The sequence below is a fragment of the Trichoderma breve genome, chromosome 6 (genome assembly GCF_028502605.1).
Source record: "Trichoderma breve strain T069 chromosome 6, whole genome shotgun sequence".
Lineage (NCBI taxonomy): Eukaryota > Fungi > Ascomycota > Sordariomycetes > Hypocreales > Hypocreaceae > Trichoderma > Trichoderma breve.
In genome coordinates, this window is record NC_079237.1 from 2,804,287 (window position 1) to 2,827,078 (window position 22,792).

Consider the following 22,792-nt stretch of genomic DNA (forward strand, 5'->3'; position numbering starts at 1 on the left):
TTCTTTTTTGTTGAAGCCAATAAGCCTTGCCCACTTTCTTATTACGTCTTTTCTCTCTCTTACTCTCTTTTAATTATTTGACAGCGGTATGGCTATATATCCCGAATGAGGCCACGTGGAAATAACATATACCATTTATACTATATTATACTCTATATATACCATACGAAAGCACATGCATAGACTATTTGCCACAACTCATCAGCTCTGATTCTTCTTCTTCTTCTTCTTCTTCTGTTATAACTGTGTGTATTTTATGGGAGGATTAGCTAGCAAGAAACGAGAAGCAAAGCTACATGATATCAATACAATTCATTTCAAAGTTGGTTTGACCCATGCCATGAAAGATGGATGGATGCTATTAATTATTGTGTGACGAGAAGACTGGTGATGCTGTGAGAAGATGATGTAGATTCCTATGATATCTCTTTTCTCCCTCCCCCTTTTAACCTTTTCCAAAACAGCCCCAAAAAAATAGCATGTGTCTCGGTATCAGCCCATTCCAACTCCCTCTCTCCTTGATCCCTAATCCTCTCCCCCCATCTCTCCGAGTCATACATATGTATACAATGTTTACCACATCACATTCTGCATATATCGTCGAGAGCCTATTTCTTGCCCTTCTTCTTCTTCTTATTGTTCGACGAGGGAGCCGCGGCCTTTTCCACCTTGACTCCTCCGCCGCCCACGAGCCCCAGCGTCTCCTCCTCCTTGACGATGCCTCCCTGGGTGGCCTCGCCGGCTCTCTTCTTGCCCTTCTTGCCCTTGGGGCGGTACGACGACCTGTCGCGCAGGGGCAGCCACCTCTCGGGATCGGGCGCCTTGCCCTCGACGAGGTTCTTTGGTAGCTTTCTCCTTCGTCGCTTGGTTGCCCTTTCGGCGTTGCCTTCGTCTGCTGTGGCTGACCGCTTCTTGGAGACGGTGCTGCCGGGGGTGGCGGCCACACCGGCAGCGAAGAGCTCGTCCACGTCGATGCCACTAATCAAGTCGTGGACAGGCGGCAGCCGGTCGGCATGCTCTCTGACTTTGGACGCGTCTGACGCTGCATAGGCGGCAACTAGTCCGGCGGATGCCACATCAGAGCCCTGCTGTTCCCGGAATAGCTTGTCGAACGACGAGCCCGCCAGCAACAGGTCGTCTGACTTGGATGACCGCATGAGCTCGATTCCGGCCTCGAGAAGAAGCGATCCTACCGACTGGGATGGGCGGTTCTGCCAGTACTGGGCAGCCTTTACAATCTCTGCCTTGGCTGAGGCATCTCGCTTCTGCGATCGGAACAAGGTGACTGCAAGAGCAACCAGACCAGGGCTGAAGCGAACGTCTGTGTCATTCACCTCCCCGGAAGATTCTAAGCGGGAGAGGAAAGTTGTGAGAGTTGTCAGAGCGGCACCGGCTTGTTCCTGCTGAAGCTGCAGCTGGACAATGGTCAAGGTAAGGCCAACGTCATTGGGACGCTTAGCCGCCACGGCCAGTAACTTGCGGAGCGCCTCCTTGCTGTCTAAGCCTTGCGTGTGGGCAGCGGCGTTGATAATGGCTGCTGCATTGATCTGCGAGTTTGCCGAAGGAAGCGTTGTCTGCCTCAGGATCTTTTCTGTTCTGCCCGCGACACCCTTGGTCTTGTAGGCCCCGAGATCAATGACGAGGTTGTTGCGCTTGAGAATGTTGGCCTGATAGTTGAAGAGATCGCTCTGGGCTGCTGATGCCATTAAAGACTCTGCCTTGCGCTGGCGTACGAATGGGTTGCCGGTTTCCTCCAAGGCAAAGTGGTTGTTTTGCGTAATGACGGCAAAGTCACGGCCATCATTGGCACTGTAGGTTTGATAATGTTAGAATATGTGAATTGGAATCATTGCAGAAGAGGATGGCGGGGGTTGTCGTATACTCACGTCGCAGGGCCCAGCATCTCATACACTTCCAAAGCTGAGCTGAGCTTTCCGATTTTGGCAAACAGATATGCCTGCTGAGCACGGATGGACCGTAGCTCCGTCTTCTTCTCTTCTTCAGTGAGTTCGTCCGAGTTGTCACACAGGATACCAGCGCGCTGCAACAGGGTAGCAGCAAGACTCGTGTCTCCCCGTGCAAGCTCGCGGCAAGCCATATTGTAGCACAGCTCAAAAGATTCTAAAGAGTCGGAGGCGGACTCGGGGCTAGAGGACGAAAGCCCCTGCCATTGAGACTGAGCAACGGAAGCAGTGATGTTGATCCTGAGGTCGCTCTCCTCGCCGGCAGCGTCTGTATCAAGCAAGTTCCGATAGATGGCTTCGGCTTCGTGAGACTTCTCGGCCCGGTAGGCGACCTGAGCGGCGACATGACGAAGACTGCGTTTCTCCAGACCAGCGGTCTCGATCAGTTTAGACGCCTCCTCCAGCTTGCCGGTCTTGTAGAGCGCATAGGCCTGCTCGAGAATGCATGTGGCCTGGAGCTTGATTCCACCGCCGCTGATGACACGCAGGGCATCGTCGAAGCGATCGAGCTTTAGGAGGGCGACGACTTTGGTGTGCTGGGCGGCATAGTCGCTCTTGTCGGCCTTTATTGCGGCATTGGCGGCGTTGAGAATCTGTTCGTGGTCTTGGATATCAGCGGCCCTGAGAAGGGCGCTGAGGGCGTTGCGAGGATCTTGAGACATTGGATGATCGGCAGGTTATGAGAGACGACACATTGTTGGTGGGGGGAGGATCTGGCAAAAGATGGTTCGTGTGGGAGCGAGGCGTTGAGGAAATACGGCGGCTCTGAGGGAGATGTAGATGGAGATGACGTTGTAGAGAAATGCGACGAGCAATGGACGGCACTCTGTTTGTATGAGCGAGCACCGCAAAAGGGTTAATCACGCGAGTCGCAAAAGAGGCCAAGCTGGAGTCGAGCCAGAGCTTCGTGATGAATTGCCATGGTGGGTTTTTCGGGTTCGCGGGGCTCGTGCCGCCACAGGTGGCTTGACTACGCAGGCCCAGCGGCGTCTCTCTCCAGCGGGCCCATGCGCTGAGGCGGCGCTGAAGTACCTGCGAGGCAACGCTGGGTGGTACCCAAACAACCAAGGTACCAATAGGGCAGCGCTGAGGTACCGCCACGAGTGAGGCGGGAGGCCTTACGTAAGGGACCTTGTACCCTCAGAGTCACTTGTCCCAATAATGAAGCAGACCAAAAAGAACATTGAAAGTTGTTACTCCTTGTTTGTACCTTTCTTAGGGTATTTATTACCCTTCCAGGTTTGCATTCTACTTAATTCCCTTTCACTACCTTTGCATTTTAGCAAATCTCTCCTTGTTTTTAAACTCCTCAGCCTTCAATAGCACAATAAACCGCCTTCATCAATCTCTACACTTGCTGCGCCTGCTTCTTCTGCAACTCTATGTGGTAAGAGTGCAAAATTGAGTCTGTGTCGTCGATAGCAAGTGGTCTGATATCGGCCATCTGCTTGATCTTGGCAGTCCTATTCTCTCAGTCAGCACCTATTCGCTCTGCCAAGTAGCCATGTAATGTGAAAGGGGCAAACGTACACTTCCTTGACCTCGTCGTCCGTCATCTTGAGTCCTAATTGCTCGCAACGAGCACGTATCGCGTTCCAGCCAGTAATTCTTGAGTTGATTGAAATGTAGCGGGTCAAGCCGAAGATGGCGGGGTCAATAATCTCGTAGGTCGAAGGGTTCGCCAAAATAGCTATAACAAATTGTCAGTGTACAAGGTCAAATGTGATGAGCGTAGTATATATATTCTGACTTACCCTTGGCGTGGATACCAGCCTTGTGTGTAAAGGCGCAGAATCCTGTGGTTCTTGTAAGCAACACAGCAACGGCAGCACTATAGCAGATGAGAAGGGCATACCGGTGATGGGGTTGTTAAACTAAACAAAGAGTTAGCCTACTAAACTGTGGATTGTCAATCTCATGGGAGGATTGTCTTACTGGAATGTTGATTTGGACAGCAGAGGCAACCAGCTCCTCAACCTCCTTGAGCGCCTTGAGGTTGTACTTGTTAATGACATAGTCGGGAGCAGTCACGACCATACGAGCCATCAGGGCGCCGCTGTCCTCCACTGTTAGCCAATCTCCTAACCATCGTTGTAGCGAAAACTTACAGAGGAGTGATGCCATTGCGTTCACCAATGCCCAAAACACCTGTTCACATCAAATTAGTAATTGGATCCAAGTTGAGAGCAATCGTAATACACACTCGTGTCAATGTGGGTTGCTCCAGCCTCGAGAGCGGAGTGAGCATTAGCGACAGCGCAGCCGGTGTCGTCGTGGAAATGCGTTTCTACGCTGTGTTAGTAAAGTCGGGGGTAGAAGTGTAGAACCGAGGAGGATTACCGATATCACAGCTCACGACGCCTTATTCTAAGATTAGCCTTCCGATCAACACACAGTTTTGAACCAGTTCCAATCATACCTCGCAGCGTTCGGATGAGATCGTAGACCATTCGGGGGGTAGCTCCTCCAACAGTATCGGCAACACCGCTGCTTTCAGTCAGTTGCTTGCTCACCCAGGCCGTATATTTCCAACAACTCACACTCGGTTAACTCCAGCCTGATCGACAGCCTTGTAGAGAGTGAGGAGGTCGACGAGGTCACTTCGGAACGAGTCCTCTGAAGAGAAGCGGACCTCTACGCCCTGGCTCTTGACATACTGAATCACTTCCAGGGCAGTCTCCTTGATAATAGCGATACTCTTTCCGTGGCTGTACTTTTGTAGGAAGCTGGAAGTACCAATGACGAGGTCGACGCCGTCAACACCACACTCGACGGCCTTCTTGGCGTCTTCCATGTTGCATCGCACGTCTGCGCATGGTTAGCACATCAATCACTAATGGCCGCATCTTCAGTGAATCACATACGAGTGAGAATCTTGGCCTGTGGCATTGGTTAGTCTCAAGTTCTCAACGCCCAGTCCAACCTCTAGCGATGCATGATTGAGTCTCACCTTCAGGCCAAGCCCGCAGATAGTCTTACAATCCTCATATGACTGAGGAGAAGACACAGGACTTGTAAGCTCAATATAGTCGACACCAAACTCGTCACCGTAGGGATGTTAGCATATGAGACGAGTGCGGAAAGGAACAGTAGGGGCCAAGTGAGTTGCGAGGTGGTTCAGGCTTACAGAGCTTTGGCGCTGTCATGCAGAGTTAGCACGTGCTTCACGATATCGAGACTGACCAAGGGCAGAATGGAGTATAGTTACATCTTAATCTTGGTTTCCGTATCAAAAAAGGCATTAGCAAACTGTTCGCCCTCACGAAGAGTGCTATAAAACGAGCTAGGTTAGCCTAGAAAGTCCTGAGAGCGGGATTTGATCTCGGACGAACCTCTCGATAATCTTGAATCGGGCGACATTGGAGATGAAGTCGTTGACGTTCTGGTAGGGAGAGCTCGCTGGGTTGGCCTTGCTGGCATGCGACCCGTTGGACACGGGACCAGCGGCGGCGTCGGGGGCGTCTGTACCACACATGATTTTAATTCTATGGATGGATGGATTGGTAGGAAAGATGCAATTCGAGGTTTGTCTAGCGTCACAGCTACAATTGGGGGTGACAGGAGTGGTTTTAAAGGTCCAGATTTTTTAAAGGTTTGGGTTCTTCGGATGCGATTGTGAGTCAATCAGTGCCTGGCAATTTTTTTCCTTTGGTGGCGATTGGAGCACTTGCAGGGCGTGCGCAGAGTCAGCCATTGAACGCAGCTTCAAATTCAATTCTAAAAAGCTGAATTTAGCTCTGATAGGTTGCTTTCAGTGGCCGCAATCGGCCTTCTGCCACATTCAGCCACGGAGCCCCGGTCATTGGATACCGAATACCGAATAGTCCAAGCGGGCAATATGGGGTACATACGTATGGCATGGACATTAATCCGCTTTTCACGGGCATTCTGGGATGCTTTGTGGCTGAAAATTCTAATGACATAATGCCTGTGTGTTGTGCCAAGCATTCAATGTAAAAATTCAGCGAGAAATCATGTCCGAATAGAAGAAAAGCCGCATATTCTTACAGTTTCTCAGTAAAACCCTCAGTTGATAAATACAGACTGCCAGTCCCCAAGACCATCTTCTGCACAACAATGAATGCTCTTGACGTAGCGAGCTGCTAATAATTCCTGATGCATCTTGCTAAGTACCTACAAGACCGAAAATCATGGGGAGCTACATCTCTACATGGTAGAGGGTTGACAATGCTACTGGGTACTATACCTTACTTAGTAAGATGTCCATTTATATATTCTGGGGTATGGTATTTACACAAGGGAAGGGTTGTGTTCAAATTGTTGCTGAAGCTCGCATCCAGCGGTGCTGAGCTACCACATAAGAGGTGATGAAAAATCAGCTGCAAATGTTTCTCGATCTTCAAGCCGGGATAAAGTACCTCCTGCAGTGCGTGCACCTGAATGTAGGTACCCCGCGCTTGGAGGGTACTTCTGTTGGCTCCCTTGACACTCGGCGCTTGAGCGCAGGCGCCGTCACCGCCTAACCAGCCGCGCTTCTTATCCGCCTCTCGCGTCTCACAGCCGCCTTTCTGCCACTCAGCGATCCTCTCCGTCGTTTCCTCTCACCCCGGTCTCTTCTCTGCTGCTGACTTGATATTGCACATCATTCTTGGACACTCAAAAAGAAAAGGAAGAGGGAGAAAAGATTACCTCATCTTCTTTCTCCTTCCCCTTGCCTGCATCTCTCCCAATTGGATCATTGCTTGCCCGTCTATTCAGCGCCGAGTTTTATCCCGTCCATCTTACTTATAATATCCGCCACCTGCCTTTGCCCCGTGTCTTGACCATCGCCAAAAACCACCACGGAATCATGGATTTGGACATTGATATGGACGATGCCGCCGTTGGCGAGGCCTTTCAGGACGGCAACGATATTCACGAGCACATCCCGCAAGGCGACGATATCCTGGTCCCAGATGAGCCAGAAGAGCCAGGCGAGGTAGCGGATGATGGAGAAGCCAAAGAAGACGACGCGTCAAACACCATTGTCCCTACAAAGATTCACATCAGAGGCCTAGACAACCTACATACAGACGATATAAAAACATACGTCAAGGCTCATTACGGAAATGTGGACAAGGTGGAATGGATTGACGACAGCACAGCGAATCTCGTCTTCAACTCCGAACCCACCGCCCGCGATGCCATCGTTGCCCTGAGTGCTATTGACATTTCAGATGCGACCGCTTTGAGCATTGGCGAGATCATTCCCGCAAAGCCATTCGATGGAAAGCCCGAAACTTCTCTACAAGTTCGCTTCGCGACCCTAGCCGACAAGAAGCAGGCCGGCGCCGCCCTTCGCAGCCGATATTACCTCCTCCATCCCGAACACGACCCTGAAGAAAGGCGGAGACGATATCAGGAAAACCGCTCTCGCTACCGTGACCGCGATCGCGATCGCGATCGCGACAACCGAGGAAACGGAGGACGTCGAAGACGTTATTCGGATGAAGAGGTTGAGACATTCGAGGCGAGCATGTACGACGATGCGCCGCAGTCTTCTCGGGATGATAGACCCGAAGCTCGAGGAAACAATCGCGGCAAGGAGCTATTCGCAGATCGCGCAGTGGGGCGATCAAGCACCAGAAGAGACAGATCTGCATCTCCGCGCCGCGACGACGACGGAGACGCAGCAATGGACGGCCTCGCCAGTTCCTCAGGGAACAGGACACAGGCGCGGTCCATCAGGGGCCGCCTCGCAAGCGAAGCCAGGTCGAAAGAGCTCTTCCCTACCAAGCCGTCTAACAGAGGCGGGCAGCTGGATCAGCTCGAAAAGGCCATTGGCTCAGCCCGGCTGAAAGAGGAGGACATGCCCAAGATCGTTGCCAGGCCAGACGAGCCAGCCGGCGAGGGCCTCAACATTCGAGGCGTCGCCAATCAGCGCGCCCAGGGCAAGGACGGCGGCTTCTCTATCAAGGGAGCTGCTAATGCCCGCGAGCTGTTTCCCGGCAAGTTTGGAGCGGGCAATGCGGGCAAGGAACTGTTGGATATAAACCGATCGAAGAAGAGACAAAAGGCGGAAGACTTGTTCTCATAGGGGGGAGCAAGAACGGATAAAAGGACGAAAGATTGGCATTAATTTGGTTCATGACAACTGTGATGCTCATGCGAGGGGAGGAAAGGAATGAAATCCAGCGGGAATCAAAGTTATCGGGACGGCCAGTTTGATGATACCATGGGCGTTGGGGTCGCGCGCACATAAATGGATATAGTATAAATCACCATCACAAATTCCAACTCTACATATGAAGAAAGCATATTTGAAGCTCTGTCTACTTATCCACTCAACACGTAAAAAGGCATCACCACCATCTTTCTGTCAAAACTCGCCGGGGATCCACGATAACTGCAAGCTGTTCAACAAGCTCATCCGTCATCGTCGGCGGTCCACAGACATACACCACCGTCCCTTGATCCTCACGATCCCCAATCGCAGCCTCCACATCCGCCATCGTAAGCCGTCGAGGCAGCACTTCGACCTGAGCCCCGTTGATAGACGCCGTCTCCTGAGATACTGCATTTCCCGCTGCCGTCACAAACAGCTTCACCTCTCCCTTTACTTTACCCTCCCCAAACAAATTCGTGATCCTATCAAGGAAAACGATATCCGAAAGCTTGCCACTTCTCGGAAGCTTACTCGCGTAAATAAACCTCACATCACCAACCCCTTGCCCACCATTAACCTCAGCGATATAACTCAACATACTCATAAGAGGATTCACGCCCACGCCACCAGCAACGAAAACCACCTTCTTTGGCGCCCCCTCCGCCGGCGGAAAGACAAACTTTCCGCCCACGCGAACACGCAGCGTCTCCCCCAAAATCTCGCTCTCGAGACGCCATAGCCAAGCCGCAGGCTCGTTTTCAGGCGATTCTTGCACCGCGAGCTCGAGATACGGCGAGGTGTTTGCGAGGGCGGCCGAGGGGCCGGAAGTGATTGTGAAGCCGCCTGCTTTGGATACGCCGGGGATGTACGTGTCGAGCCATTGGCCAGGCAGGAACTATACATGTATTAATTTTGATTATTACTCATTTGTTTAATGTGAGAATTTGGATGATATAGAAGAATGATTGGCGGGCTCACCTTGATCGGGCCAGCGACAAGATCCAGGCGATACAGCCTCACCCTCTCATTGACCTGGTCTATCCGACTCAGCCGCACTTCATGAAGACCCTAAACATAAACACCTCAGCATATGAGCGTATCTCATCCTTTCACACAATTTCAATATATCTCTTAAAGAAATAATAAAGAAAACAAGCAAAAGGGGGCTCTTTACCGCATCCCTCGGCTCCCCCGCCGTCCTCTCAAGATGCCCCTCCCTTCCCTTAGACGCCATCCTCTTCGTCAACGCCGTCCCGCCAAATGACGAAGCAAACGTCGTCCTGTTAGACCGCAACGTGCCTGAAACTAATTTTGCAGGACACCGTATTTGCCAGAGCATCAAGTTTTTTTTTTAAATGCAAGAGTTTTGTTTCGTTCCCCGTTGTAGATGCAGATTTCAAGTTGTACAACTCTAAATTTCCGAAAAGAGACAGATAGATGAACGGTTTCTGCTGACGCCATGTAAGTCAGGCCGCTAGCTCAAAGTCAACCCGTACACTTCACGTAATAAAAGGTAAACCAAGAATGTCTAATTGCAATAATGTATTGTGTATACAAACTCATAAAATCAAAATCCTCGGCTTACATTTACACGTAACAAGTAAACCAACTCTCATTGATGCCTTCATACGTAATTATGCCTATTTCAGCCTCAAATCGCCCTACATTTATACTCCCTATGATTTTTGATATCTACAACCCCTTCACCAGTACCTCCATATTTATATTCCATATTAAGCCTCAATAGCCCCCAGTAACGTAGCCGCTCGCTGCAAAAGAATCCATCCGTTTACGATTGCTCCGACCAATTCACCTGGTCCACAACCTGCCCTGCCGCAGGGTGAGAGAATGCGATACGTAGTCGCAATCGCAGTGGCTGTGAGAACATCTGTTAGCATGTGGAAATCCAACGATAGCATCAATTTGACTGGTGGGAAAAGGACTTACTCCCTTGCAACCAGATACTCTCATCACCTGAGTAGTCTCTGATCCAGGTCCAATCTCCTCAGATGCAATAGGTAGGAGCTGCAGCTTCTGAGTCTTCGGAACGGCTGCTTGCAATCCGGCACCAGATAGAGGAACAGATCCAGTGTTGTGGAATCGAGCCACGGCCTGGATGAGTCCCGCCGCGTTACGCTGAATCTGCATGGTCACATTGAGGTCATTGGCATTGTAGCAGGGAAGCCATTGGCCCTGGGCTGCTGGTGATTGCGGTTGCTGTGGTGGTGGTGAGGATGTCGCAGAAGACAGGATATCCAGGCCGGCCGAAGCAGGGGCCGGTGACGGGGTGCTGGTGGCCGGCCCTGGGCCAAAGAGGTCCATGATGGAGGAAATGTTGGACTGCTGAGGTCCAGGGGAGCCAGACGTGGGCGGTGCCGGGGATCCGCCCCCAAGAATGTCGGCAAGGAGATCCGAGTTCGTTGCTTGGGATCCGTTTGTGGGCGCAGAAATGGCGGCCGGCGAATCCATAATGTCCAAAAGGTCCTGCTCGGTAGGCTTGAGGATTTTGGATTTTCTGTTGGCATTCTTGGCCTTCTTTGAAGGAGCCCGACCCAGCACTCTGGACTCCTCCTTGATCTGTGGAGGGGGCATCTTCTCAAGCACACCTCGGCGAACCTGGTCAAATGCAAAAAGGTTGCCGTATTCTACAGCTCGCTGCTGCACCTCCACATCCAAACTGGTCTGGTGCGTTTGCAGGATGCGCCGCACCTTTTCCACCTGAGAGGCCTCGGAGAATCGTGTGCTAAGCTTCATGAGAGCAGTGACAATGTATTCCGTTGTCACCTGCGTCGCGTAGCTGCTGTTGAGGATGAGGGAAAACAGGTCGACAACGTCGCCCTCCTTGACCTCCTGGACAAGCTCCTCCTCCTCATACTGCCCGCCCTTGAGCAGCGCATCTCCATACTCACCTATGCACCAGGCGCCGGCCTGGGTCAAGCTCTCTTGGGTAATGTCTTTCTTGAGGTTGGTATACAGCTTCTGCACAGCGTACGTCTGTAGCTCCTGGGTGGTAGCAATGAGTCGGATAAATGACGAGAGGATCTGCTCCTTGACGTAGTTGCCCGCCAGTGACAGGACTCGTAGCATGGTATCAAAGTGCCATCGCTTGTTCGGGGCATATTTATCGGCGGCAATTCCAATCTGGCTAGTCATGGTTGGCTTAAACTCGTTGTCTGCAACTTCCAAAAAGGCCAACAGCTCCCTGATGAGCACCCGGACGTTGGATTCGTTGATGAGGGTAAAGCTCAGGTCGAGAGCCCTTCTCCGTATGCTGATATCGGGATCCCTCAGACACTCCAAGATGGTGTTCCGGTGTCTCTGAACAGCATTGGGTTCAATGGCAACCACCTTGATGAGGGTATTGAGCGCGACGTAGCGGACGTTGTTGTCTCGGTTGGTAAGGAACTTGCCCAAGATGTTGACACCAAGAACTCTGAGACCAGAATCGGCTTCGATATCCAGAATGGTAAGCACGGCCTCGTAAAGAATCGAGTTTCCAACATTCTTGGACGAGTCGGTGTTGGTCGCGACCTGCGCCAAGATGTCGTTGATCTGCTCGCTCGTGTGGGCGTCGCCGACAGCCAGCACTCTCAACAATCGCAGAAGCTTGACTTGCAGGAAGGGGTCAGTGATGCCCGTGACATCGTGCTCTGGGGCATATCCTGACGTCGAAAGGCCCTTCAGCGTCTTGACAAGCCCAGGCACAAACGCCCTGAACTTCTCAACCATGCCCTCCTCGCCTCCTTCTTCCTCGTCCGCCTCGCATAGACTCGTGACCAGAGTCAGGCCGCAAAGAAGGACGCCGTGGTTTCTGTCGGAGAGAAGCGCGGTGGCCTTTTCGATGAAATGTTCTTGCAGGTCCGGTACCTTGCGACATATCCGCATTGCGCAGAGAGCGGCCTTCCTTCTGATGTATGGGTTCGCGGTTGAAATCAAGTTCTCAATCTCGGGAAACAAATCTCTCGACATTTCATCAGACGCGATGTTTCCGAGAGTGCAGAGGGCGAGTCCGACAACATATTGGTTCGAGTGGCTCAAGTCGCTAAACACATGACATGGTTAGAACCCGTCTGTTGCTGCCATGGGGCATATAGGGGATGGTTTACTTCTTCAACGAGTTGGTCACCAGCGTCAGGACCTCCTGTTTTTCGTCGAGCAGTAAGCTTGTAGCAAGATGACCGAGACGCTTATCCGCAAACCGCGGGGACGCAAGGAGCTTCAGGCATTCGACCTGGCCGAAGTGAGTTCGCTCGCCGAGGGTGAAGAGGTAGAGTAGTTTCGCGACATTGTTACGCCTGTCCCAGTTGCTCATGAGCACTCTTGTTCAATATTCGGATGCGCAAAGCCGTCGATATCACTCAGAAACCCACCGTATGCTATGGTCGTGGCCCTCCTCGCGGAAACTGGCTCTGATCGCGGCGCTCTCTTTCTGGATGACGGCTCGCTCGTCTGCAATCGTCTTGGCCGCACGCACGTTGCGGATGAATTGTTTTACTGTCGATACCAAACGTCAGTCATCAGGACCACGTCTGCATAGATCAAGTAGGGACAGCTGCATACAGGAACTCATCTTGAGGACAGAGCACGACCCGGCGACTGGGTCGTCTCACACGCTGTTATCAAAGGATCCGCAGGCGGTGGATGAGCGGTGGTGCCAGCAGTGCAGCAATTCGCAGGCTCCCATACACAAACAGGGAGAGGCTTCACAACTCCAAGGACCGGTTAGCGCTGACGTCTGGCGAAAAGACAGCGAGCCTCGACGATGAGTTGCAGAGCTTACTTTGTAGGCGGAACGTGGAATCAATCGCAATGCCACCAAGCACCGCTCCCTATAACTGGAACTACACTTGCAAGTACCTGGATCCAGCACTACGTGGGGCAGGCCACGCTGCATCATGGCCAAGGCACCAGCGGAAAAAGCAATGGCCCGGCAAGGCTTGGGTATCCTGGAGCCGCCAGTACCTGGGCCTAGGCGACACCACTCTGGGCGCGAGGTACCCCGTATTTCAGGGTACATGGCCTGAGTGAGCTTGGTACCAGCAATTCACTTATCGAGGCATACCGGTATATGGGGTACGAAACGACCACCTACCCGTCTTGAAGGCGCAACTATATTCAAATGGAACATGAAGCATTATACAACATCTGCAGTAGGTACAGGTAAAAATAGTTGAATACTTTGTAGGAAGCTGGAATACTAGGTATATCGGATATTTGCTAATTTCTCTTTTTATTTCTATTTTTATATTATTTAAGGTATAGACATGCCTAGATATCGACCGGCCAAAAGATCAAAAGAAGTATCCAAGTATCCGCACGCCAAGCGCCATGGCAACACAGCAGTAGTCATTTCGTTATCTTCCACATGAAGCTGAGACAAGGCCAGCACCCATCCTCGCCATCCCCTCTTCCGCCTTGAGTCTCATGATCAAAATGTTTGCATCGGCTGACATCACTAAACGGTCATACACTCTACCGAAAAGTACTGTTGAACAGCGGATGAACGATTGTATATAGCAAACACTATCTGGTCTTACACGCAGCTGTTGCCAAACTATATGAGTCGAGCCCCTAGATTGGACTGTGTTTGCTATGCGGTATTTCTCGTTTATGAGTGTCCGTGGGTGTGATATGGAAGTTATTCCAGGGTACAGCATCCGTAGTTAGGTACTATGGCTTGCATCTCCATGGTCAAATGTGATCAGTTGTAGCTTATAGAACGTAAAATAGAATCGATTCCAGTCCACATAATCCATGCGCTGAGCATACCCCTTTGCTGAAACAGGTCGCAACTGAAATCACCATACTGCAAGAAGTAATCACAGAGAAGTGTTGGGGAATTTGACAGTATGCATAAAAAGGTCCAGGGTACCTATATCTACCTGGACAGCTACCAGAACTTAACATCACGACTCTCAACATCCCAGCAATTTCGAAAATCGCGCGTAGACATGACAGCAGTTAAAAGGAACAAAGTCGACTAATTGATTTTCTCAAACAACAGGTTGTGAGCGTGCTAACGCCTTGATCTCGCCGCAAGGATTAACCATATTCATGGCCTCTAATATGGCTGAACAGTTGGCTTAGTCGCAAATAACTCCAGACACAATCCTTTATTTTTGCATCATAAGCTGGACAAACTCATTGTCTACGCATATACCGTTAGCTCATATTCTGTCAAACGCATTCATGCTCGCCATAAAACTCACAATCAATTCGGCCATCACCGTCCTGATCGGCCTCGCGAATCATCTCATCGACCTCGTCGTCGGTGAGCTTCTCGCCGATGGATGTCATGACATGACGCAGCTCAGCGGCTGAGATGAAGCCGTTGTTGTCGCGGTCAAAGACCTGAGCGCATACGTTAGCAAATATGGTAAAATAAAAATAGACACTAGTGCCGGAAACAAACCTTGAATGCCTCTCGGATCTCCTCCTCGGAATCAGTGTCCTTCATCTTTCGTGCCATCATGGTCAGGAATTCTACACCGCTCCGTATTAGCTCGAATGTGGCAACGACCCAACACTTTGACTTTTGACATACCGGGGAAATCGATAGATCCGTTGTTGTCGGCATCGACCTCGTTGATCATGTCCTGCAGCTCTGACTCGGAGGGGTTCTGGCCGAGAGAGCGCATCACGGTGCCCAGCTCCTTGGTGGTGATCTGGCCTGCGGGGTCAAGCCTGTCAGTTCTTTTCTTCGCTCAGATATCATGAAAAGGGGTTGGCAAGGTAAATATCGGTCGGCAGCAAGTCATTCGGTGCTCCGGTGCCTGTTCGCAATAGGGGGAGAGGGGTGGTGTCGCGTCACTCGCTGCTACGTACCATCACCGTCCTTGTCCTGTAGCAAGCTGGGTTAGCACTCAAACCGTCCGAATTGCCACCAGAAACGAGGTAAAGACTCACAAAGAGGGAGAAGGCCTCCTTGAACTCAGAGACCTGCTCTTCGGTAAGAGAATCAGCCTGTTGAGAGCTCGCGGGTCAGTCACACAAAAGCTCCTGAGAATTTGGGGGTAGCCCCTCAACGGTCGCGGGGTTGCGCCTGAGACAAGTCGACCGAGGGTACCTGCGCGCCACTTACCATTGTGAATGGGGGTTATGGAGAGCAAAGAAAGCGTAAAGAGAGAGTGAAGAATCCAAAGGTCGGAGAGATCCCGGGACTCGACTTATAAAGACAAGGTTGGATGCGCCTGTGCGAAAGCGGGAGCTTTTTTGCTTGTGGTCGTGTCGTTGACGTGGGGAGAACAAAGCAACGATATAAATGTCAGGGGACCCCGTAAGGCAGAATCAGCATACAGTATTAATCCTGCGGGCTAGGACTGGGTCGGCCTATCCCATGGTGCCTAGAAGTTCTAGTAGGACCTGCACCAAGTAGGGCCTTGTAACACATCGGATGGGGGCTGTTTCGGGGGGGCAAGTTGCGGCTCGGGGACATTCGCACTGTACAGGCCATTGGGCGCTGTTCTGGCGGGAGCTGAAGAGTCATGATGCCATGATCACAGGCACGCAGTTACTGGTGCTGGTACCTATCTGTAGGCTGTAGCTACCCAATGACCTGCAGACAAGATTGAGGAGGCTGCAATCACAGTATCAAATCATATGCCTCTGTGTTAGTGCTAGGTACGAGCACTGAGAAGTGTATCTTGACACGTGTGAACACCGTGTGAGGCTGCAGCTTCATTGGTGGGAGCTCTGAAACTTGCACTCGTATCTGTTCGTATTCAGCTAGTGCCCAGTGCGCAACAGCCGAGACCGTTGCTCCAGGATTAGCGCAGTGTCGTAATGCAACCAGCTTCGACATTGGTATTGGTGCATGTCGATACTCAGCACTCGATAATGCCCGTCATCACCTGAAATCCCGGAAATCTTGCGTCCAGATCCAAGGCTTCCAATTCATCCTTGATCCATTCCCCGGACTGACAGGCCTCCAGACGCCCCCCCAGCGTCCGCCATGTGGCGCGACCGCACAAACCTGTACGTGTGCCCCGATAACTCCATGCGAACACCTATCCGTTTATCTCGAACTGTCATATCTGACCCTGACCCGGAATCCCCGTAGCTACATCTCCTACCGCCAGTCGTACGCTCATCATCCCAATCAGCGATCCAAATATGCCTCCGGAGGCTTCTCGGACGCATACTCCACAAGCAGCTTTGCGCCCGAGGACCGGCGCGGGCTGCTGTCGAGCGGCGCATTCGAAGATGATGGCGACGCTGTAATTGAGATGGACCTTTTACCTCCGCGATGGACTGACGTTTCGGACGAGATCACGGAGCTGCTCGCTGAGATTGCCACGAAGAGCCAGCGGCTGGACAAGCTACATCAGACACATGTCCTCCCTGGATTTGACGATGACGAGGCCAAGAGGAGGGAAGAGGTCCAGATCGAGAGACTCACCCAAGAGATTACAAAGAGCTTCCACCAGTGCCATCAGCGGATTCAAAAGATTGAGCACATGGTCCGCGAATCAACGCAATCAGGAACCATCAGCAGAGCGGAGGAGACCATGGGGAAAAACATACAGATATCCCTAGCCACAAGGGTCCAGGAAGCCAGCGCAAACTTTCGAAAGAAGCAGAGCGCATATCTCAAGAGTCAGCCTCGACACAATCCCCCTGACCTCGACACTGTTCCCCCTGACCTCGATATTGTTCCCCCTGACCTCGATACAGTTCCCCCTGACCTTACCTGCATAACGCTAACATCGTGTACTCTCTAGAACTTCGCGGAATGGGAGGCCTCGGCGCCGTTAGCCCCATCGATCGCCCGACATCGCCAATGCCCGGCTCTTCCTACATGGACCCATCCCTCCAGGAATCCGACGCCGACCGCTCCTTTTCTCAAAATACGTTGCAAGTCGCAATGCAGCAGAAGACGTTGCACTCAAACGACGCCGCCATTGCCCAGCGCGAGCGGGAAATCGAGGAAATCGCACAAGGTATCATCGAGCTGTCGGATCTTTTCCGCGATCTTCAGACCATGATCATTGACCAGGGCACTATGCTGGACCGAATCGACTACAACGTTGAGCGCATGAATACAGAGGTCAAGGCTGCGGATAAGGAGCTAAAAATAGCCGAGGGCTATCAGAAACGGAACATCAAGCGGAAAATTATCCTCTTACTGATACTATTGGTTGCTGGTCTATTCATTCTGCTTATGGTGAAACCGAAGAAGAACAGGGAGTAAATAGCGGGAGATTAAGCTAGGCTTAGAAGAAGAAGAAGAAGAAGAAGAAGAAGAAGAAGAAGAAGAAGAAGAAGAAAAAGAAGAAGAAAAAGATTGCGGGGAGAGAGGTGGAAGGGTAATCGGCGTTGTATGGACAGATGCTGCTACAGTCAAGATAGAGGCCGAGTTTCATCTCTCCTCTGTCCCGACAACTGCGGCTCAGCGCGGCGTTTTGACAAGCGGTTGATGGTCATATTGCCTGATCATTTGTATCAACAAGGGAGTGAATTAATGCTACCCAGGGTAAATCAATGATGCACCTGGAGTTACCGGTTTTGATTAGATCTTATTTACAAGTTTCTGTAGATATTGTACAACGGGGCTTAATCCTGCATGTGCCCCAAAATAAATTCTATCCAAGTGCTATTCGCTCCCATCGCTCCCCTCATGTTCCGTTTTTATCAAATGTCTTGTCAATTAATTTTGGGTATTGGTTCCACAACTTTGATTTCCGAGCTTCGACTTCTTGCTTTACTCTCGACATGTCAGGGAACATTTCCGATCCCCACGCCTTCTCAATCAGGCCCATCAGGCTCTCCATGGAGAACTCGACGCTGTCTCTTGCTCGGTGTCGAGGTCGTCCGGGTACCATCCCAGTAGCGATGCGAGAGATGACGCTCGAGCGCACTACCTGTGTGTCGATCAAGGCCCCCTGGTCTCGCAGCGTGGCCAACAGGCGAACTCCGCGGGCAACATCGAATTGCGAAAAGTTTGCAGTCTGTAAATGGGTGAGAGACGTTGGTGGCTGGGGCTTAGTTGCCAACGTCTGGTCGAATCCCCATCTCACGATGGAGCGTTGTAGCGAAGTATCGAATATCAGCCGAATGGGGTGGTGATGGTGGACAAATGGCAAGTCTGCCGGTATGTACTCCTTTTCATCAGTGTTAAAGTGCTTTGGCAGGTCTTCCCGATGCACTGGAACTAGCCCTCCGTAAGGGGGAGTGTAAAATTGCATAATTTCCAAGCTCAGCTGGTCGAGTTCGTCAAGACGCCTTGAGCGTCCCAGCTTGTAGAGGAGTGTTTTCCAGTACCTCGTAGGAATAGCTACGTCATGGCACGAAATGCGCCGGATGACGTTGAGAGCTCGGTCCAAAACAGGGTCATCAGAATCAATGAATCCATAATCTCTTGGTAGAGATCGTTGTGATCGATGAGGAGGATGAGAGTCGAGCTTCCAGAAAACACGCTTAAGGAGTCCCGTAGCACTGGCTTGGGCCATGCTGATTTTTAGGGCTTCCATACGATCAAGGACCTCCTTCGCTTTGCCTAGACTCCGTTTAGAAAGCTCGCTTCTAAGCAAAGAATTGAGACGTCGAGATGTCGGACCAGTCTCGATTGCCCATTCGATACCCTGGAGGAGTCGCTCCATCTTCCAATCCCCTGTCCTCGCAGCCTCGGCCATAAGGGAGTGTCGAGTTTCCATATCTTCAAATTCATCAGGGTGGATGTCGCAATGAAGTAGATCCATCAGCAACTCGTCTGCCCCATTTCTTGCGAATGAAACTAAGATCTTGCAATATGATTGAGGAGATATTCTGATCCCCAGCCTCTCGACCTGGTCTATACGCGCCGCAACTTCTTTGGCGTCTGGGTCTCGCAGCGCAAGAGACTGTAGAGAGCGAGGGCCAATCGTGCGCACTCCGAGCTTGTATATGAAATTGATTGCAAACTCCACGGATGTCCATGTGCTGGCAAACCATTTTGCAACGAGAGCATCGCTGTGTGTCCCTCTTCGATCGATTCTCTTCCTATCGACCTCAGGGAACGTTTTATCATCGTCAGCTTCAGCAGCTAGTTCTTGGCGATTGAGCTCAGCAACAGCTAATTCTCTCTCTGTGAGTTGTATATGCGGATAGTAGCTGGCAAGAAATAGAAGAAACGGCCGAGAATTGGATGTCATTGGACCATCCTTGAACACGACCAGTTTTTTGCGCCAGGTACGGGCCAGCTTAGACTGACCTGAGGCAAAGAGAGCTGGTATGATGTGGTCGTATAGTTGACGGTTGGTGCTCGACACATAAAGCGTTGTCAAGGTGCTTTGCATCTCAGGAGTTGGCTTAATGGCAAAGGTTGCCAGTAAAGCTCCAAATTCATCCGCCCCGGGTGGAAAGATGGGGGATAACTGCTGATCCCAACGAATTGCCTCTTCGTAATCACCACGGTCCAGGAAAAAGCGAACAACACTCGTGTATAAATCGGGCCATTGGAAGCTGTTCTGTGCTAGCAGTTGCTGGGCCGCAGTGAAAAGCACAGACAGCCGTGAGTCCGAGCCCAGCGCTGCCGACAAAATCCTACCACGCAGAGACTCAGCATCGCTAAATGCGATTATATCATGTTTCTCCTGGTACCAAATTGCCTGGAAAACGGCCCAGACTCCGTCGGATCCATGCTTGTCAGATAGTATATCGCATACAGCCTCCCACGAGGCGGCATCGTAGGGCTGGATTTCAACCTCTGCGTCTTGAAGACTCTTGTTAATTCTTGCTGCGAGGGCTTCGTTCGATGATAGGAGGCCCAAAGATGCATCATGTCGTTGCCACGCCTGCCCTAGACTCCCGTATTTTCTCCATCTTGATGGCTGCAGCAAGGAACTCGGATTCCCAGCAGAGAGTGCTCGCCATTGATTCCAACCAGAGCTTCCAGGGGTGAATCTAGGAGCTTGATGAAGAATACGTCCTTTTCTTGGAGTAATAGATAGGCGAGCTAGGGCAGTGAAGTGCTGGGAATAGTGTCGTAGCCTTGTGGACGGCGCATGCGAAATGTTGGTTGGAATTCGAGTCGATGGTGGCCGATTCTGTGTAAATTTTACGGCTCCTCGCATTCCTGGGATTGTCTCCAGCCAGCCGCCAACTTCTGAGGCATATCACCGCATTCAGCCGTTCAACTGTTGCGTATCGTCGGGTGTCAAGATGCCATCAAAGACGCTGTGCCGCAGCTGCAGGGCTGGAGATGGCAAGGCTTCACTTTTTACTCTACTAGGCCGTGATATTCGCACCAGCGCTTGTAATTGGCGGTTCCCCGAGCTATAACCTTGGAGGTACGTACCTCAACCCATCCCACTTCCACTTTGTGCGCTGCAGATGGGCCGGTTGCTGAGTCATCTAGCTACCCACTTTTGAGCTAGAATATGGCCTCATTTCTCTAACCAAGGCTTCTTCTGACATCCCGACTACAAGATCACTCCACCACGAAGCACTTTTCAAACCGAAGACCGACACGCATCTTCATTTTCAACCGCCAAAATGGGGTAAGCTCCTCTCGCCAACCGACACACGCGAAAGCGCCCAATTGCTGCTCGCCTGCCGACGAGTTCCGCAGGGTTTTCCCGATGGATGCGCATAGCTTGGAGAGAACCTCGACTGACGCCGTGCCATAGTATGATCGACGCCAAGAACAGGGTGACGGAGAACCAGCGCTTCTACCAGGCTGCGTACAAGGCTCACACCCGCCTGTGGAAGATTGTACGCACGAATTAGCGATCACGAACCTCCGAGCTATACTAACGCAGGCGACAGAACCCCCGAAGCAACTGGTACATGGCCCCCTACCTCGTCGCCCTCTGGGGAGGTTTCGGAGGTGAGTTGATTGATCAAATAGGCTACAGAACGCAAAGCTAAAAGAGTCATAGCTACCCTGTATGCTGCCAGCCGAAAGGTTGCCGGCCACAACACCTGGTTCAGCAAGGATTAAAGTACCGGTATCTATGGGACGAGCCAATTGAGTTACCCCAACTTGCGTCAAATGCAAGATTGGGGGCATGTATGAGTTTAAAGTCTTATAGACAGTAAATATAGGATTTGTCAGTCCGTCTCATATGTCTCGCTGCATTGATTGATTGGGTCACCCATGTTGCTGTTCGCGTTCGTCTAACGTGTGTTTATTCATGTTTTTCTTTTCCTTGTTCAATTATGCGTAGCCAGTAATTCATTGTGCCACTCCGATTCTTTCGTGGTAGAGAAAAAAAACGCAAATCAAATGTACCGCATGTCAGATTTCCGGCCCTCCGTTGCCCAGGCACTGCAATGCCACTATATTGGTTGTAAAGCTCAGTCCACCGGGTATTAGTAGCCCGTTGCACCAGGAGCCTTCTCGTCTTTGCGCAGGCTCACCAGCATTTCACGGAAACGCTCTTTGCCAGATCCGGCGGCTCCGCCCTTGGCCCCCTTTCCGCTGACGTCCACGAGCTTAGCAATGCGGTCCCAGCTTGTGCCACCAGAAACCGTATCCTCCCGGCTGGCAAGGAATTCCTCGGCCTCTTTGCGTGTCTGCGCAATGCCCTTCTCTTTCTTGGAGTTGTAGTTGTCATAGAAGTCATCAATGTTCCGTTGAGCTTCCTGTATCGTTTCCTCTCGCTGAGCGGCGAATTGCTCGGATCTCTTTGCAATCTGCGCATCACGGGCCTCGCGCCACTGCTTGATGACTTCCGGCTCCTCCTCATCGACAGCGTATGACTGGTAACCCGAGTTGTAGCTTACAGACGGGCCGGTCATGATGTTTCCATCCACTCCAGCCAAGCCCTGAATGACGACCCTTGTTAGCGCCCCGGAATTCGTTTGAATGCTCGAAGTATACCCACAGCAGTTGGACTGGCAAGGTCTGGAAATTGGGACTCAAAGGTCGATGCCGCGGCGTTGCTTTCACCTAGGAGATCTCCACCAGCGTCGGCCAAAGCGTTTGCGTCATCACTTGTCGTGAACTGGTTCGCATCATCGCCAAGGAGCGCCTTTTCTCTGGCGAGAAAGTCTTCGGCAGTGGGCTCGTCGGAAACTTCCTTGATATCGGTTTGCGCTGACAGGCAGTGGTTAACTTGGATCAAGGTTGGTTGTGTCCGTTCAGGAGCTTACCTCCGGAATCGAAGTCCTCGAGCGAGGGGAATCGGTCAGCCATGTTGAATTATCGTAGAAGAAACTTTAATCGTAAAAGAAGAAGATCGTGACCAGAGCAGAGCGCGAATCGCAAATCCAGACAAAGGAGTGTGTAAGGTTGGTCTTGCTCAGCTTGCGCAACGAGGTCGCTAGCAGTGACCATCTGTTCCCTGTTGTCCCTGGTTACTGCTACCATGTTCTGCCGGGCGGTGAGGCAACGTGAGACGCAGCTCTGCGCTAAAATATTGCATAATGCGGTACAAGCCCGCTAGCATTTGCACTTATCCGGTCTTTCGACGGACCTACTAGGTATCGCCCAAGCCTCCAGCTCTCGTCAAAGTTTCTTCCTTTGATGTTGGATGCTATTAGTTGATACTCCTTTGCCCACGACCATTTTTAGTTTTTCCTTGCCTCCTCTGTGTTGGGCTGTTGATTTGACAGTCAACACTTTGTCTCCTGACTTGGGCCTGATCTGCCTCAATTGCACTTCCACTAGCTGATCGCAAGCTTGCAGCTGGAGCTCCAAGGCCAAGATCCACTGCTTGCTGTAGACCTTTTCCATCGCGTCGCAAGGCCTATCTACTCCAATAAGGCACGTCGCCCGTAGAATCAAGCGGTGGAACGCCGT

At 51.5% G+C, this 22,792-nt stretch overlaps 9 protein-coding genes across 9 annotated transcripts; 3 read left to right on the forward strand and 6 right to left on the reverse strand.

The window, feature by feature from the left end:
* Nucleotides 1–608: 608 nt before the first annotated feature.
* Nucleotides 609–2,626, reverse strand: T069G_09779 (putative TPR-like repeat domain-containing protein; the record flags this gene model as incomplete). Its single annotated transcript, XM_056176989.1, has 4 exons — nt 609–1,265; nt 1,335–1,809; nt 1,887–2,041; nt 2,096–2,626. 4 exons carry the CDS (start codon nt 2,624–2,626, stop codon nt 609–611), a joined length of 1,818 nt encoding a protein of 605 aa, XP_056025467.1.
* Nucleotides 2,627–3,312: 686 nt separating this feature from the next.
* T069G_09780 (HMGL-like domain-containing protein) lies at nt 3,313–5,439 on the reverse strand (the record flags this gene model as incomplete). The annotated part of the gene is made up of 15 exons (XM_056176990.1): nt 3,313–3,427; nt 3,495–3,654; nt 3,719–3,760; nt 3,820–3,838; nt 3,900–4,020; nt 4,073–4,112; nt 4,168–4,251; nt 4,305–4,325; nt 4,384–4,451; nt 4,505–4,772; nt 4,829–4,844; nt 4,915–4,975; nt 5,092–5,103; nt 5,173–5,235; nt 5,297–5,439. 15 exons carry the CDS (start codon nt 5,437–5,439, stop codon nt 3,313–3,315), a joined length of 1,233 nt encoding a protein of 410 aa, XP_056025468.1.
* A 1,335-nt stretch (nt 5,440–6,774) lies between these two features.
* Nucleotides 6,775–8,001, forward strand: T069G_09781 (nuclear cap-binding protein subunit 3 domain-containing protein; the record flags this gene model as incomplete). The annotated part of the gene is made up of 1 exon (XM_056176991.1): nt 6,775–8,001. One exon carries the CDS (start codon nt 6,775–6,777, stop codon nt 7,999–8,001), a length of 1,227 nt encoding a protein of 408 aa, XP_056025469.1.
* Nucleotides 8,002–8,266: 265 nt separating this feature from the next.
* Nucleotides 8,267–12,640, reverse strand: T069G_09782 (uncharacterized protein; the record flags this gene model as incomplete). The annotated part of the gene is made up of 7 exons (XM_056176992.1): nt 8,267–8,965; nt 9,049–9,138; nt 9,884–9,958; nt 10,018–12,112; nt 12,177–12,365; nt 12,441–12,564; nt 12,631–12,640. 7 exons carry the CDS (start codon nt 12,638–12,640, stop codon nt 8,267–8,269), a joined length of 3,282 nt encoding a protein of 1,093 aa, XP_056025470.1.
* A 1,543-nt stretch (nt 12,641–14,183) lies between these two features.
* Nucleotides 14,184–15,154, reverse strand: T069G_09783 (EF hand domain-containing protein; the record flags this gene model as incomplete). The annotated part of the gene is made up of 7 exons (XM_056176993.1): nt 14,184–14,218; nt 14,280–14,421; nt 14,483–14,553; nt 14,615–14,740; nt 14,896–14,911; nt 14,977–15,033; nt 15,152–15,154. 7 exons carry the CDS (start codon nt 15,152–15,154, stop codon nt 14,184–14,186), a joined length of 450 nt encoding a protein of 149 aa, XP_056025471.1.
* Nucleotides 15,155–16,021: 867 nt separating this feature from the next.
* On the forward strand, nt 16,022–17,260 carry T069G_09784 (SNARE domain-containing protein; the record flags this gene model as incomplete). The annotated part of the gene is made up of 4 exons (XM_056176994.1): nt 16,022–16,044; nt 16,130–16,150; nt 16,223–16,665; nt 16,791–17,260. 4 exons carry the CDS (start codon nt 16,022–16,024, stop codon nt 17,258–17,260), a joined length of 957 nt encoding a protein of 318 aa, XP_056025472.1.
* Nucleotides 17,261–17,684: 424 nt separating this feature from the next.
* On the reverse strand, nt 17,685–20,120 carry T069G_09785 (uncharacterized protein; the record flags this gene model as incomplete). Its single annotated transcript, XM_056176995.1, has 1 exon — nt 17,685–20,120. The coding sequence occupies one exon, from the start codon at nt 20,118–20,120 to the stop codon at nt 17,685–17,687; it is 2,436 nt and encodes an 811-aa protein (XP_056025473.1).
* A 421-nt stretch (nt 20,121–20,541) lies between these two features.
* Nucleotides 20,542–20,989, forward strand: T069G_09786 (cytochrome c oxidase subunit VII domain-containing protein; the record flags this gene model as incomplete). Its single annotated transcript, XM_056176996.1, has 4 exons — nt 20,542–20,546; nt 20,676–20,760; nt 20,815–20,875; nt 20,928–20,989. 4 exons carry the CDS (start codon nt 20,542–20,544, stop codon nt 20,987–20,989), a joined length of 213 nt encoding a protein of 70 aa, XP_056025474.1.
* Nucleotides 20,990–21,360: 371 nt separating this feature from the next.
* T069G_09787 (clathrin light chain domain-containing protein) lies at nt 21,361–22,186 on the reverse strand (the record flags this gene model as incomplete). Its single annotated transcript, XM_056176997.1, has 3 exons — nt 21,361–21,816; nt 21,876–22,087; nt 22,144–22,186. The coding sequence occupies 3 exons, from the start codon at nt 22,184–22,186 to the stop codon at nt 21,361–21,363; spliced, it is 711 nt and encodes a 236-aa protein (XP_056025475.1).
* Nucleotides 22,187–22,792: the final 606 nt, after the last annotated feature.